Source organism: Elephantulus edwardii, unplaced genomic scaffold (genome assembly GCF_000299155.1).
Source record: "Elephantulus edwardii isolate Elephantulus edwardi_28Jun2011 unplaced genomic scaffold, EleEdw1.0 scaffold00026, whole genome shotgun sequence".
Lineage (NCBI taxonomy): Eukaryota > Metazoa > Chordata > Mammalia > Macroscelidea > Macroscelididae > Elephantulus > Elephantulus edwardii.
In genome coordinates, this window is record NW_006399776.1 from 16574645 (window position 1) to 16589606 (window position 14962).

Below are 14962 nucleotides of genomic sequence, written 5' to 3' on the forward strand. Positions count from 1 at the left end.
TTCTTTTCAACAATATTTGGAAAACTTTAAAAAGTCAGTGTGTGTTGAGCCCTCTTCCTTTAAGCCCAGATGACCTCACCACTCTCAGTCTGTGGGCTACAATTCCCATCCTGTCAGGAATTAAGAAGATCTGGATTTCAGTCCTTCCTAAGAAAGTTTTGGCTCAAAATTTCTCAGGTTAACTTTTTTTCATTTTCACAGGGAGAATTATAATTATTTCCCACTTTCAGCAGAGGGCTTGTGGTGATTAATTAAAGAGTGCTTGCAAATAATGTCAAAAAGGTCTCTATATAAGCTTTGAGAGTCCTTGTTGTAACATAGCCTGTATAGCTCATCACTTGAGTCATCTGCCTCTGTAGAAAATGCTCTTCAGCATCCACGGGGAGAGGCCCACTTCAGCCCTTGAGAGAGTGTGAGTGATCTTCGCCATGACACTTGTCTCCAGACTATTGCCCCAATACATTTGATTAAGAAAAGCAGTGATACATCAGCATTCAGCTGCTTTCTCTGTGTGAGCAGAATATTGATTGAAAGAACTTGAGAATTGTAAATGATGAACTCCAAATGGGCCATATCCTCGCCATCATGAGATGATTGAGAGGTTAATCAAGAGTGTGGTTATGTAGGATTTTAATTTTGAATTAATTGGCTATTGACTATTTCCCTCCAGTAGATCACAAATGACTATCTGGGGAGAATTTCTTCATCTTAAAAAAATTTTTACATGAACTGTGGATCTTTGCCATTCCGACTATGTTTATATCATATGGTTCAGCCTTCATGCTGTTTTCCCCCAAAACTTTTATCACCTCAAACAGAAACTGTTATTAGATGCCATCTAGTTGACTGTAATTCAGAGTGACACTGTGTACAACAGACAGTAACACTGCCTGGTCCTGGGCCCTCTTCACAGTCACTGTTGTGTGTGAGTCCCTGGTTGAGGTCTCGTTGCCAGTACATCTTGTTGGCACAATGTTGAGGGTCTCACTCTCTTTAACTGACACTCTACTAAGCAATATATCTTAAATGGCCCTTATGAAATACCTTCCTAATAAAAACAACTATGAGACATCATCTCACCCCAACAGCAATAGCAAAGTTCAAAAAGACAGCAAACAACAAATGCTGGCCAGGTTGTGGAGAGTTTGGAATTCTTAGTTCCTACTGGTGGGAATGTAAAATGGTACAATCAGTGTGGAAGGTAGTCTGGCACTTTCTCAAAAAGTTGGAAATAGAGATACCATTTGACTCAGCAGTTCCACTACTGGGAATATGCTCTAAAGAAACCAGAGTCACAACTCAAACTGAAGTATGCACACCCATGTTTATTGCTGCATTGTTCACAGTACCAAAAAAATGGAAGCAACTCAAGTACCCAAACAAATGGATTGAAAAACTATGATACATCTACACAATGGAATACCACACAGCACTGAAAAACAATAAAATAGTAAAACATTATATTATACAACATGAGGGAGCCTTGAGGACATTATGCTAAGTGAAATAACTCAGTCTCAAAAGGACAAATACTATACAACACTGCTGTTATAAAATAGGATAGACATGGGTCGGGAGGCAATGGGGAAGGACTGCATTAGAACAAATGAGGGGAAGAACTGTCTGAAAGAAATATATGATTATGCATTTTATTTATGAGAACAATCTGGAACAAAGGGTGCATTGTGGGAAGGGCTGGTGGAAGGAAGTAAGGGAGATAAAATGTGCAACAATAAAGAAAAAAAGAAAATTTATATTAAAAATACCTTTCTACTAAGAAACTCTGATTATCAATGATAAATATTGGTCCTATGCATTCCCTTGTTCTGTGTACTTTGTATAAAAGGATTATACAATATTGATCTTTTTTTATGTTTGACTTATTTCACTCAGCGTGTTTTCAAGGTAATAGTATGATCAGAGCATCATTTCTCTTTGCCTTTCATGTTAACATTTCTTACATGTACAATTATTGAACTGTATATTATATTCATGCTATGCAACCATTACCACTATTTCTAATTTCATTTCTCTGTGACTGAATAATATTCCATTGTATGTATGTACTATATTTGATTCGGCTCTGGTGGTATAGTGGAAAGAAACTGCACTGCAGTCTCGAAGGCACATAGTTTAAATCCACCAGCTGCTCCATGGGAGAAGGATGAGCAACCTCCTCCCATGAGATTAACTACCTCTGAAAACCTGCTGGAGAGTCAGCTATGGGTTGTTTCCCACTTGATGGTACACAACAACAACAGACCCGGTGGTTTCCACTTTTTGCCTATTTTGAATAGAGTACAGTGCCCATTGGTATGAAAATTGTAAATTACTTATAATACAAAAAGAATATGCTCGTACAGTAAGGTAGAGATGAGGGAAAGACTTATAAATATTTGGAGGAAATTAAAAAAAAAACTTGACCTACATTGATGAAAAGTAAGTGAGGGGCCTCAGACTGACAAGGTAGAACATACAGGAAACACCTTTTTCTCCTGAGGTGTGACTTCTCAGTGCTTTAATCCAGCCCCCGAAATAGTTAAAGACAGCCCCTAAAGTGATCTAATTATGTGATTCCTAAAAAAGCCAGGTAAAGGCATTGAGCGTGCTAAATCCATATATCTCCTGAGAATAGACTAGCCTGGAGGATTGTTAATTCAGAGGGATAACAAGTCTCATTTGTCTGTGCAAGATGAAGTTCAGACAGAGGTCCCTCTCCTGCCACTGTGTTCTTTGAATTAAGGCTCAGAATTTATTTGAAGACTATAGGTCATCATGCCCTTGAAGTTGATTATTTCTTTTCTATATCTATAATGTCATGGCTATTGAGATTCCTTTCATAATTATGAAAACTAAGTGCTTTTGATAGCAGTGTGTGCTTATCTGCTCAGAGTTGCTGGAAAGTCATTGGGGCTGTATGTAGGAGTAATAGTGAGCTTTGATTTGTGGTGTTAGCTAAATAGATTCAGAAACTAACTTCTCCTAAGACAACGACATACAAGAGTGGCCTACCCTCCCAGTACTTTGTATTCTTTCTTTCCCATGACCGCAATTTTATTTAAATTTTACCACAAAGTACATATGTTGAAATTTTGGAACTTTATCCAGGAATCTGACACTGGATATATTTGGATACTATTGTTGTGTGCCCTTGTGTCAGAACTGACCCACTTCTGGGTTTTCAGAGACAGTAAATCATACTGGAGGAGATTATCCGTCCTTCTCCGGCAGAACAGCTGATGCATTTAAACCAAGTGCCTTCAATATTGCATCACAGCTTCTTAACTCTAGGCCATCAGAGCTTACTATTTAGATACAAAGCAATTGGAAAACTCTTATCCTAATAGTAGTAGCTAATTTTTAATTTTGACCTTTGAGGACAATAATTGATAGAGTTTTCACCTTTTGATGTTGTATGATTTCATCTGGGAAGCTGTTTATTTATCTTTCAGTGTTATAATTATTTTCACTTTCTTTTTTTGTTTTTTATTCCTTTTAAATTTATTATTAATTTCAATGAAAATTTGCAGAGACTTTGGATTTCCATTCATTCATTATTGCATATTTTCACTTTCTTGTCTTTTCCACTAGAGTTTTGAATTCCCAGAATTTGTGATTTCCCAAATGTATCTTTATTGGTATGTTTAGTAACTGGCTTTGACCTTCATGAATTCACCCTTGTTGGCATGCTACTTTCTGTATTAAACTTCTCTGAATTCATGGTTGAATGTAATTGTCTCATAGGATACCTGCTTGGTGGGCATGTGGTTCGTCTTTTCCATGGTCATGATGAGTGTTTAACGATACCGTCTACAGACCAGAATGACTCCCAGCATAGGTAAGCCAATCGCTTCATCCTACTTCTATACTTCTTTTGTGTCAATGACTCAGGCTTAAGAGTTTGCATTTGCATTTTGCACAGATGGATTATGCAGAGTAGCAATTTGACAAATCTTCCTCCATTCACAGGTTCTGGTTTGTAAAACAAAAATTATAATATAGTAGTATTTGTTTACAGAATCATTTTCTACTATTGCTGCTTCTTCAACCTATTAAAATGTAAAGATCTTCCTTTCAAGACTACTGTGCACCTGAACCGAGCAATATTTTAAATTGCCTTTTGCATTTAAACACTGGACAATGAATGAAGAAAATGAAAGGAGAATCAATGCCTTTGAATTGTGGTGTGAGTTTAAGAAGTTTCCAGTAGCAAAACTGTAGACTGAAGCACCTATTTTCGTGATGAAAATCAGATTACTCAAACTAATGAGTATAAATATTTACGCAAATTAATTCACCAGGTTTTTCCATGGCAGATAATTCCTGTTTTTCCCATTTGCTGTATTAAATAATTAAGGAGGAGTTTGGCAGTTTGATTTTCTAATTATCCAAAAGGGAACTCAAATGTTGAAATACAACAGTAGCTGTGTCCAGACATGGGTAGTGCTAAGGGTACCATGTACATGGTACTGGTGATAATGACTCTTGATTTGACTAATTGATTCTTAGATGAATCTTTTTCAGCCAAATCCATGAAATACAGGATATTAACTCAAATCTTAATAGTATTCATCAAAGGAGCACAGCACTTAAAACTCAGCTCCAAATTGGGCTGATTATCTGGTAATAGTCCTCTTTCTTTTTGAAATATGACTACAGTAACGTTGTCAACTAATTTTTAATTAACTTCATTAGAAGTATAACTCTTCTAGATCAGCCATTTCAGACTCTTATCAAACCAGTGACCTATTTTGGGTCAGATTCTAGAAGCTAGAACTGCTGGCTTTTCATCCAAGGTTTATTTCCTCTTAATACAGAAAAAGACTCCCTTAGGTACTTAAAACATATTACTGTGCATGTAGAAGCCACATGTTGGTAGCACGTATCCTTCTGATTCTGCATTCTTTCTACCTGTTCTATCTTCAGAATAATATTCCTGGGAATACGATGTGACCCAGAACACCAAAATATTTGCCAAACAGAGCTTTGTCAAGTTTACTGTTAGTTTACTCACAGTTCCACTGGCACTTGTCCAGTGGATGGCATTTATCTCTGCACAGGAAAGTTAGGCTGACCTAATTTCCCTTAGATTTTAAAAAACTCTGCCCTAAATAATGGCATGTGACCCTCTTCCACCACAGTATTTATTTTCCTTATCTGTTTTTAGTAATAAATATTTAAAATATGCAATAGCACGTATATTGTCACTTCAATATCTTACTCTGCTGCATCTAGGGGAATATTTTCTGTCATGGCAAGGAGCTGCACTGCAGTCCCAAAGGCACATGGTTCAAGGCCACCAGCTGCTCCACAGGAGAAGAATAGGCAGGCACCTCCCATGTAGTTAACTGCCCCTGATAGCCTATGAGAGGATCAGCTATGGATCAATTCTGACTCTACAGTATACAACACACACATAGTTTCTAGAGGGTAAAGACTTGAAGTTCTGAGACCAAGTTTGCATAATTGCTTGCATATAAAATGGTACAGGCCAGAACTCAGAACTTCTCTAGATTTTTTTTTTTCTTCTTCTCCTTTATTTTTAGAAACCTCTTCCTTGATTACCATTTAATTTTGTCACCTTCACTTATTTACCATCAATTTGATTCTAACTCCTAGTGACCCCCCTGTAAGGGGGGGTAGGAGGAAACTGCCCATCTTTCTCCATCCGGGAACTCATATTGCTGGCAATGCAAGCCTTTCAGTTAGCGGATTAACACTACAGACTCTGCCACTAGACCACCTCCTTTTCAAGTGTAGAAGTTTGGAGAAAGTATAGTAATAATCGTGTTAATGCCCCTTTCCACTTTCTTTTAATACAGAACCAAGTTCATATGGTACCTGTGCAGAAACTGCTTGGGGAAAGTTTGTTTGTTTGTTTGTTTGTTTTGAGTGCTTCAACCATACCCTGCTTGAAGAAAGACTTTGGCAGCTGTTTAAAAAGGAGGTGTTGGGTCAAGTGAGAAGGGTGGAGAGGCGTTTGCGGAGAAAATATAGTTAAGCTAGCATTCAAGCCATCACTGAAATAAGAAAGGTTGCATTTGCCTTTAGACTGAAAATCCCATTGTGGTTTAGTTTGTATTTTGTGATCATGGTATCTCCCCTGCCAGGTAAGTGTTTAGTTTGTATTTTGGAAAGAAGAAATTTGCACATGTTAAAGAGACTCTACAGCTTTATTTTATACAGAAATATTAAAAAAAATAAGCTCTGAGAATGTAGTCTATAGAGTTTCAAAGGTTTTGCCTCTATGCAGTTCAAATCTACAACAGCAACTCACTGAAGAGAGATGGGCTCGAATTTGTATTCAAGTTTTGTAAATAAACTAGTTGTTGTTGTTGTTTTTGTTAATGGTAGTGTAGAGGGAGGGAAAAAGAAAACCTTTACTGGGGTGGGGGCTGGGGGAAAGAAAGAAAGATGGGCTCTCTCCTCCTGTGCAATTTATAGGCTCTGCAAACCCTCTCCAAACCACAGGAGGGTCAGCTGTGAATGGGATCAAACTCAAAAGCAAAGATAAAGGAGTTAAATACTCATTTCCCTGAAACATGAATTTTTCCTATCATTTAGTCCCTCGGTCAAAGAAGATTAGCCTTGGGTCCTATGTGATGATTAGGTTAAGTGAGCAATAAAGTCATCATTGTCTTCTGTCTTCAGAAGTGCCCAATGTGACCAGGAATGCTGAAATGTCATAGACAATGAAAGAATAGGAAAAGGATGTCATGCTAACAGATCCCAGCAGCCTCTAAGACATGAAAATGATTCAGTGTGGCGATGTTGACTTTAGAGGGGGAGTCTTCCAGTAGCCTGAGAGTGAGCAGCTGGGCAGGGACGCTGCCTCTTCCGGGGGGAAATCCATGATCAGCATTCTGAACTCTAACATTCTGAACTCTGATTCCTTTGCTGCATCTGGCTTGTCAGGCACCCTGGGATAAGCCATTTAACCTATTGAAGGCAAAGCTAAGCTCTCAGGCAAACTTTCGGAAGTACTTTAGCTTACCACCCACTCTTCAACTTTCCTTTGGAAATTGTTTCAGGGAACGGGAACAGGTTATTTCAACCTCTGTAACCTTGTGGCATTAAATAGAGCAAACCACCAAAATGTCCCAGATGGGAAAGACCAACCTTCAAGAATCCTTCAGATGTTTGAAGTAGATAGTCCACTAGTTCTCAAATAGATGCCGCCTCATCTGTGACCTGAGATGAGCTGTCTCGCCCTTTCTCTCCAGCTCTGAAATACTTCTCACCCTCACTGAAGAGAAGCAGTGAAATCTCAGCTAATTTTCTTGAGTGTCCAGAAGGTCACTGTAATATTATTATCATTCTAGGCCTGGCACAGAGGCCAGCTAAGCTGTGGTCACTCTATAGTAACAAGATTTTCTTCACTAATATTTATTACCTATCTCCTACTAGCATATGAAGACAGGTTAGAAATGTACGTTGTAAACCACCAGGGTGAAACTTAATCACTGTTAATATTTCGTTTTCTTCTATGCCTTTTATCTTTTTTCCTGTGCATGTTTATAAACAGTCATCTATTTTAAATGAAACTTGGGCAGGTCTAAAACACACAGAATTATGTACATTAATAACCATCTTTGTGCACATTGCTGACTTAAAATGACACATAAAATTCCCACAACCATTCTGTGGTATAGTTGTTCTTATTAGGTTCATTTAAGAGGTGGAAAAACCAAAGTAGTGAAAGTTGAAGAGACTTGCCCAAGGTTGAACAACTAACAGATTCAAGCCTGGGTCTATCTGACTTTTGAGCCCATATTATCAGCCACCAGCCACGTCATTATTATGCTAGTACTTAAGGGGCAAAGTACACATTTCTTCCTCAATTCTATTCATTATCTATTATCTCAAAATTAAGATTAAGATTCTTCTAGGATTTTGAGTGACTCAATTGTGATATTTACAAACTCTCTATGGAGAAGAAAGGGTTTTTATTATTGTTAGGTGCCACTGAGTCACCTGCAATTCATAGTGACCCTTTATACAACAGCTTTGAACCCTGCCCCATCCTCAGCCAGTCTTTCTGACTCCAACACACCTAATGCCATTGCCCCAATTATGTCAATCTATCTCACCCACAGTCTTCCTCTCCAGTGCTGTCCCTCCACTCTTCCAAGCATCTTCCTCACTTCTATTAATTGTTGTTGTTTTATTGCTATGTGCCATCGAGTTGTTTGTGACTCATAGAAACCCTATGTACAAGAGTTCTAAATGCTGTTCTATCCTGTGCCACCTCGAGGTCTCAAACGCACTTATTCCTGTTGCTCCAGTCACAGAATCGATCCATCTCTCCTTCACCGCCCCTCCACTCTGCCAAACATGATGTCCTTCTCCAAGGACCAGTCCCTCCTTGCAGCATGCCCAAAGTATGTCAGATGAAGCTTCAGAATCCTTGACTCCAAGGAGCATTCCAGCTTCATCTTCTCCAGGACAAACCTGTTTGTTCTCCTAGCAGTCCATGGTATATTCAGCACTCGTCTCCAGCACCACAGCTCAAAGGCATCAATTCTCTTTCTATCAACCCTATTACTGTCCAACTCTCTGATGCATAGCATGTAATTGCAAAGACTATAGCCCAGATTAGGCACACCTTAGTCTCCAGTCTGACATAGTTGCTCTTCAGTACTCTTGAGAGGTCCCTCACACCCTGACTTTCCCAGTGCAATTCATCTCTTGATTTCCTGGCTGCTGTTGATTGTGGAGCCAAGCAAACTAAAACTGTTAGCTCTCTTACTCTCTTCACCATCCATATTGATGTTGCCAGCTGGCCCAGTGGTGAGAATCTTTGTTTTCTTGATGTTGAGCTCCAGTACATATAGGAGGCTGCAGTCTTTGACCTTCTGCAGTAAGCACTTCAGGTCCTCCTCAGTTTCAGCAGGCAGGGTTGTGTCATCTGCATAATGCAGGTTGTTGATGACTCTTCCACCAATCCTGATGCCACATTCCTCTTCGTACAGCCCAGCCTCTCAGATGGTCTGTTCTGCATACAGATTGAAAAGGTATGGAGACAGAATACATCCTTGACGGACCCCCTTCTTGATTTTGAACCACATAATGTCTCCTTGCTCTGCTCTGACCACTGCCTCATGGTCCATGTATAGGTTTAGCATTAGCACAATCAAATGTTCTGGGATTCCCATTCTTCTCAGAGAAGGACAGATAGACATTCTTCTGGTAGTCTTTGCTTTCTGCCAAGATCCATCTAACATGAGCTGTAATATCCCTAGTACCATGACCTCTTCTAAATCCAGCCTGTACATCTGGCAGTTCTCTGTTAACATATTGTTCCAAGCGTTTTTGGATAATTTTTTAGCAGAATCTTGCTTGCATATGATATTAATGATATTGTTCTATAATTTCCACACTCTGTTGGCTCACCTTTCTTTGGAATGGGAACAAATATCGATCTTTTCCAGTCAGTGGGCTAGCTGGCTGTTCTCCAGATTTCTTGGCACAACTTAGCACATCCAGGGCAGTGTCTGTCTGTTGAAATATGTCAGTTGGTTTGCTGTCAACTCCTGGAGCCTTATTTTTTGCCAATTCCTTCAGAGCAATTTGACTTCCTCCTTCATCACCATAGACTATTGTTCATAAGTCATTTCATGAAATTCTTCTGGGTACATATTATAAAAAAATCAGGATCAAGATTCTTCTAGGGTTTCAGTGACTCAGTTGTGGTAATTACAAAGCATGTATGGAGGACAAAAAATTTTAGATTACAGAATTTAAATGTAGTTAAATTATCAGTTTTAATGAAAGTTCATAAGAATCTCAAAAAATGGCTAGATTCAGTAAGCCAGGCTATCTGGAGATCAGTATTGGTGAGATATAGTCCTTAACTATATCTATTCCCTATTACTCTGGAGTATAGGTTGGAGTGCTGTGGTTATATAGTCCATAATAAGTTATGCTGCTGCTAATGCAATGCCTGTGTTTCTCCGATGACTGGAATCCACCAGTGGCTCCAAGGGATAAGGATGAGCAATCTGCTCCCCTTAAGACTTAAAGCTGCTGAAACCGGTGAAGGTGGCTATGAATTGGAACTGCCTCAAAGGCGGAGAGGTTTTGACTGATAAAGAGGTTGGGTGACCTCCAGTTTACAAAATACACAATTTTTATTGTGTGGATCATTAGCAAATCAACAGACAAATCCAAATTGGGAGTAATTCTATAAAACACTTAACTGGCACTACTCAAACTTGTCCAAGTCATGAAAAATAAGGAAATACTGAAAAAAAAATATCACCAACCAGAAATGAGAGGTTTAACAACTAGTATAGTGTAGTATCATGGAATAAGAGGGGGGAAATCCATAAGGCATTAATAGAAACTCTCATGAAATTAAAAATTAAGTCTGGAGTTTAGTTAGTAATAATGTTCCAAGGATGATTTCTTCACATGATAATGTCAGATGGTCGTGTGACTGACTGAAAGCTTATGTGTTATATCTGTGTTGCTTTGCCACCTTTTCTGTAAATCTAGATTTGCTCCAAAATAAGAATTTTATTTAAAAATAATCCATGCTGTGCAAATTAAGACAATATTACAGAAATAAAATTGTGAACTGTGAGCACAATAGCAAGATGGCATAAAGCTTTATTCCAAGCTTCCTTGAGTAAGTTTGCACTATATTGTTTTAAATTACATACACATTATTGAAAGATTTAAAACTGCATCAAGCAGTTTAACCTGGAGTTGAAGCCTTCTGGATCTGGTGTCATGGTAGAGGGCTGGTCAGCTTTCACTCTTAATTTGGAAACAAACATTCTTACTCCTCTTTTAAGTTATACTACCTGGTGGTCTACATGTGTCCATGACGCGTGTATTTTAAAGACAAACATTTCCCTTTAGAACTTGTTACTCCTTATGAGAAAATGAGACCAGACGAAGGTTCTTGCCAGTGACTTTCACATTTTGCTGACTATTAGAACTTGGGAGGAGGACAGTGAGATGTGAGTTTTCGCTGCAGGGAGCTGTCCCCTGCCTAGTGCTGATCAGTGTTGGGGACTTTGCCACTAAATCTCTAACTCTGCTCACAGGAGGATATTCTATGAAGCTGGAGGAGCTGGAACAAGAGCCAGGTCTCTCTGGAGAGTGGAACCCCTTCGGATAAGGTAATGGAGCATCTAGAGTGTACTCTGCAATAAGTGTAGTTTGTTTCCAGTACAGTTTATGCTCTTAAATATTTCATTATTCCACATCTCGACAAACTCTCAAAAGTTCCACAGCCCAGAGCAAACAAATCTTCTGAATTAGTCTATGAAAGTCTTGTGACTTTATACACACACACACAAATATACATCCAGATGTTTTGCTGTCATTCACAGTCTCTTTCTGGCCTTGTTAAAATTCATGCTCACAGCATATTAGGCCTCAGATTTTGCTTAATGAACTTTCTAGAAAGCCAAAGTACGTATACATATATCTGGTTCTAATTATGACTGTTCATTTGCACAGAGGTCTAAACAGAAAAAAATTTAAGTATTTTAGCAATATGTGGATCCAGGGATGGATAAAGGAGAAAACTATCAAAAGTTTGTATATTTGCATCTTTTACACATTTTGTTCTAACTTAAAAGAGGAAATATTTGTTCCAGGTTATTCATTGGTTAATTCCTGTACTATAACTCACAGTGTTCTATGTTGAATGCTGGTCTTTGGTGAAATATCTTCAAAGTATTCAATTTAGGACCTCCGTATGCCTTCCTTTTAGCCTATTTTACTTCCTCCCAAACCGCTCACCACCTTCCCACTTAGCATTTACTTACTTGTTTCCTTAATCTATTTGCATATTAAATGCTTCTCCATGGCAAGTGTAAGCTTCCTAAGTGTTTTCACTATTTTCTCTTGAAGGCAGAATTTATGGTCATAAAATGTTTATGTTCAGATAGCATAGCGGGAAGGAAGAGCTTAACTGTGAGAAACAAATTTACCCTTGAAAGGCAGGCTTCATCAGCTTTTGTGTTTATTTGCATCCGGACATGTCAGTGAATGAGAGAAATTTTGGAAACATGGGACTTTCCGTGGTACTTGAACCAGAATTGGCCTCCCTCAGGATCATGCTCCTCCTCCTTGTCTTCTGAGGAGGGGAAGTGGGAGTCAAAAGAGTACTTTAAGGTGTATTCATGCTGAATTGCAGGCAAACATGAAATCACAGGACAAGCTAGAAGACTAGCACATTGTCCTTTAGGGGATGAACCCCTAGAAGGGCTATGAGTCTGCTAGCATGAGTGAAAAAAAAAGTTACTTAATGAAAAGCAGTTATTTTTATGTAAAGACAATTTCTATCTGTTTCTTTTACCCAGCTGGAGTGGCAGTAATATTAAATGGGGCCAGGCTTTCCGACTCCGGCATCTCACCACAGGCCACTACCTGGCTTTGACAGAGGACCAAGGCCTCATGCTGCAAGACCGGGGCAAGTCAGACACGAAGTCCACAGCCTTCTGCTTCCGAGCTTCAAAGGTAACGTGTGATGAAGTCGACTTTGACCCTGTTCTAGGAGTGAGTGCGTGCACACTCCCAGATTCCGGTGCAAGGAAATTACACTGGAATGAAATGCAATTGGAAATTGGATCTAAATATAAGGAATAGCACTACCAGTGCAAAGGTACATGGTTCAGATCCACTCCCTACATTGTGGGAAAAAGGTGGGAAGTCGACTCACATGCAGTTTACAGCCTCTGAAAACCCACTAGAGAATAAGCCATGGGTTGTCTCAGACTCTATGGTCCACAACAGCAACACACTGTCTTCTTTCATCTTTTAAATCACATTAATAGATGATCGTGCATTTTCGATGAAAATTGAAGGCCTGAGTAAGAGAAAATGGAAAACTTAGAACTAAAATCATCCCTTAATGGGCACCGTTGCTCAGAGGCTAGTGGAAAATATTGTTGTTTTATATTAATACCTTCTGAATGCTGTGAAACGTAACCCAGATAAAGTTGCAGTACATACTTGACGCCTATAAAGGAGTGAAACTGTATGGTTGCATGGTGACATGCATTTCAGCGCTGTTATCAGGAGGCCATCAAGCAGTTTTCAACTCATGTGACAGAGTAGACCTGCCTATCAAGGTTTCCAGGCTGGCCTCTATATGGAAGCAGGTAATGCAGTGATGATGATTATCCCATAATCATCTCCATGGAGCCATGTGATGAGTTCAAATTAGCAATCTTTGTTTGCAGTTGAGAGGTTAACCACTTACGATGCCAGGGCTCTTTACGGGTGATTAAGTCAAGAAAGTTCTTTCTCTGAGAAGACTGAAGAGACAAAAGTCTGCCGCTGGACACGGCCCTTTGTTGCTGTTAATTGCTTTATACAAAGTAGGTAGTAACTTGCAACTTACTCAACCATTTTCTCGACTGTCTCTCCTTCCCAAATTTCTTCATGCTCTCTAGTCCGTACCAAGGATGTTATGAGAGTTTTTGTTAGCCCTAGATGTATGGATTTTCCATTCAATGTATATATAGACAACTAAGATTGGGAAAGCCTCTGGCTTTGATGTCTAGCCAGTTTGAACTCTGCAAAAGTCAGAGCTGTAACTACTTGGATGGCTAGCCTTACAGGCTGAACTACCTTCTGATGGACAGTTGAATGCTCTGCCACTTTCTGATGGCTGTGGACAGCTCTCCCAAGCATGGCTGAGATTCTGCCCAGGCGCACTCACAGTGATCAAGGTGGGCACTCCTAGGAGGATTGCTCAGCGACTTCTGCGAGAGCTTCCATTCTGGTTTTGTTTTTCTTTGCTATTTTTCTAGAAATAGACTTTGATTTGTGTTCTCAACACGATTACAATAAAGGGTCATTGTTGATTCTGTTCCTGTAGACTAGGTGTGAAGCTGACAGCTGAATTTTATGTGGGACACCTCTGCTTCCTAAAGTGTCAAAGGCCAGTCTCCCAGCGCCATCTTTTGAAAACTGCCATTCTCCTTCTTTGGTCGTTTTAGTCAATAATCCCTTGGCCAAATAGGCTTTTCTCCCCAAAATTGCTTTATAGTTGAATGACACTTCCCCCATATCTCTCTTTCAAACATTTATAAAAAGGCCAGCTTCCATTCATTTCCCAAAGCTCCTCTTATTTGTTGCCAGCTCCTGGTTTCTCTCTGAGTATCTTCTTGGTTTATGGTCTCTATTTTTTTTCTCAGCTCATCTCCTTCATGTTACCTTTACTCTTTTAAGATTCCCTGTACAAAGGATATTTTTTAATTCAAATATAGGTCTATTTAGTAAAATAGCTTGCCTCTAGGAAATCATTAAGGATACAATAACCTGCTGGAATAATCAATGAAAGCAAGCAGTAGAAGAGTTCTAAGGAACAGGACAGGCAAGATAATGTTCTTCCCCTAGAGACAACTTGGCTACGGGCAGGGAAGTGAGGTTCAGGCAGAAAACTTTGAGCCAAGCCTTGACTAATGGCCTAGAAAGTGCCTTTCTCAGAACACCAATATGAGCCTTTCCTGGTTTTACCTCTGTTTGTTTTTCTCTGTAGCCCACTACAGATATGCTGACTTGAGCCAGAATAGTTACTACTTCAGAAAAAGGCTTCTCACAAAGGCCTCTGTCTACTCTCCAGGCCGCTGGCGGAATCCTGTTCCGACGGGACACTCCTGTTCCACCCCTTCTTGGCTTAGGCCGTGGAGCAGGCTCAGTGCTCTGCTGTCTCTGGGGGAAGCCAGATACGCTCAGAATGCCAGAGAGAGTTCTTACAACACTCCTTCGACCTGGCACTATTTCTGGCTTGCAAATCCATTTTATCCTCCAAAGGCCCATTGCTTATCTCCCCAAGTCCCTCCATTTCAGTGCATGGGGAGGCAGGCAGTGGATGACTGGAAAGGCATAGCGATACCATGGGGGCTGCTGGCATAGCAGAGCAGGTTGAAAAGTCACCTGTGAGCCATATTGTCCCTGTGCAGTTGGCAGTGTGGCTACATTTCATTGGAGTCAC

At 39.7% G+C, this 14962-nt stretch overlaps 1 protein-coding gene across 2 annotated transcripts in view; it reads left to right on the forward strand.

The window, feature by feature from the left end:
* The window catches only part of RYR3 (ryanodine receptor 3), a 753100-nt gene that overhangs the window by 335094 nt on the left and 403044 nt on the right, over nucleotides 1-14962 (forward strand). For both annotated transcript variants that reach the window (XM_006883055.1, XM_006883056.1), the window contains exons 8-10: nucleotides 3745-3838; nucleotides 11055-11129; nucleotides 12321-12477. In XM_006883055.1, coding sequence (XP_006883117.1) covers nucleotides 3745-3838; nucleotides 11055-11129; nucleotides 12321-12477 — 326 coding nt within the window. The remainder of the gene's footprint in view (nucleotides 1-3744; nucleotides 3839-11054; nucleotides 11130-12320; nucleotides 12478-14962) is intronic.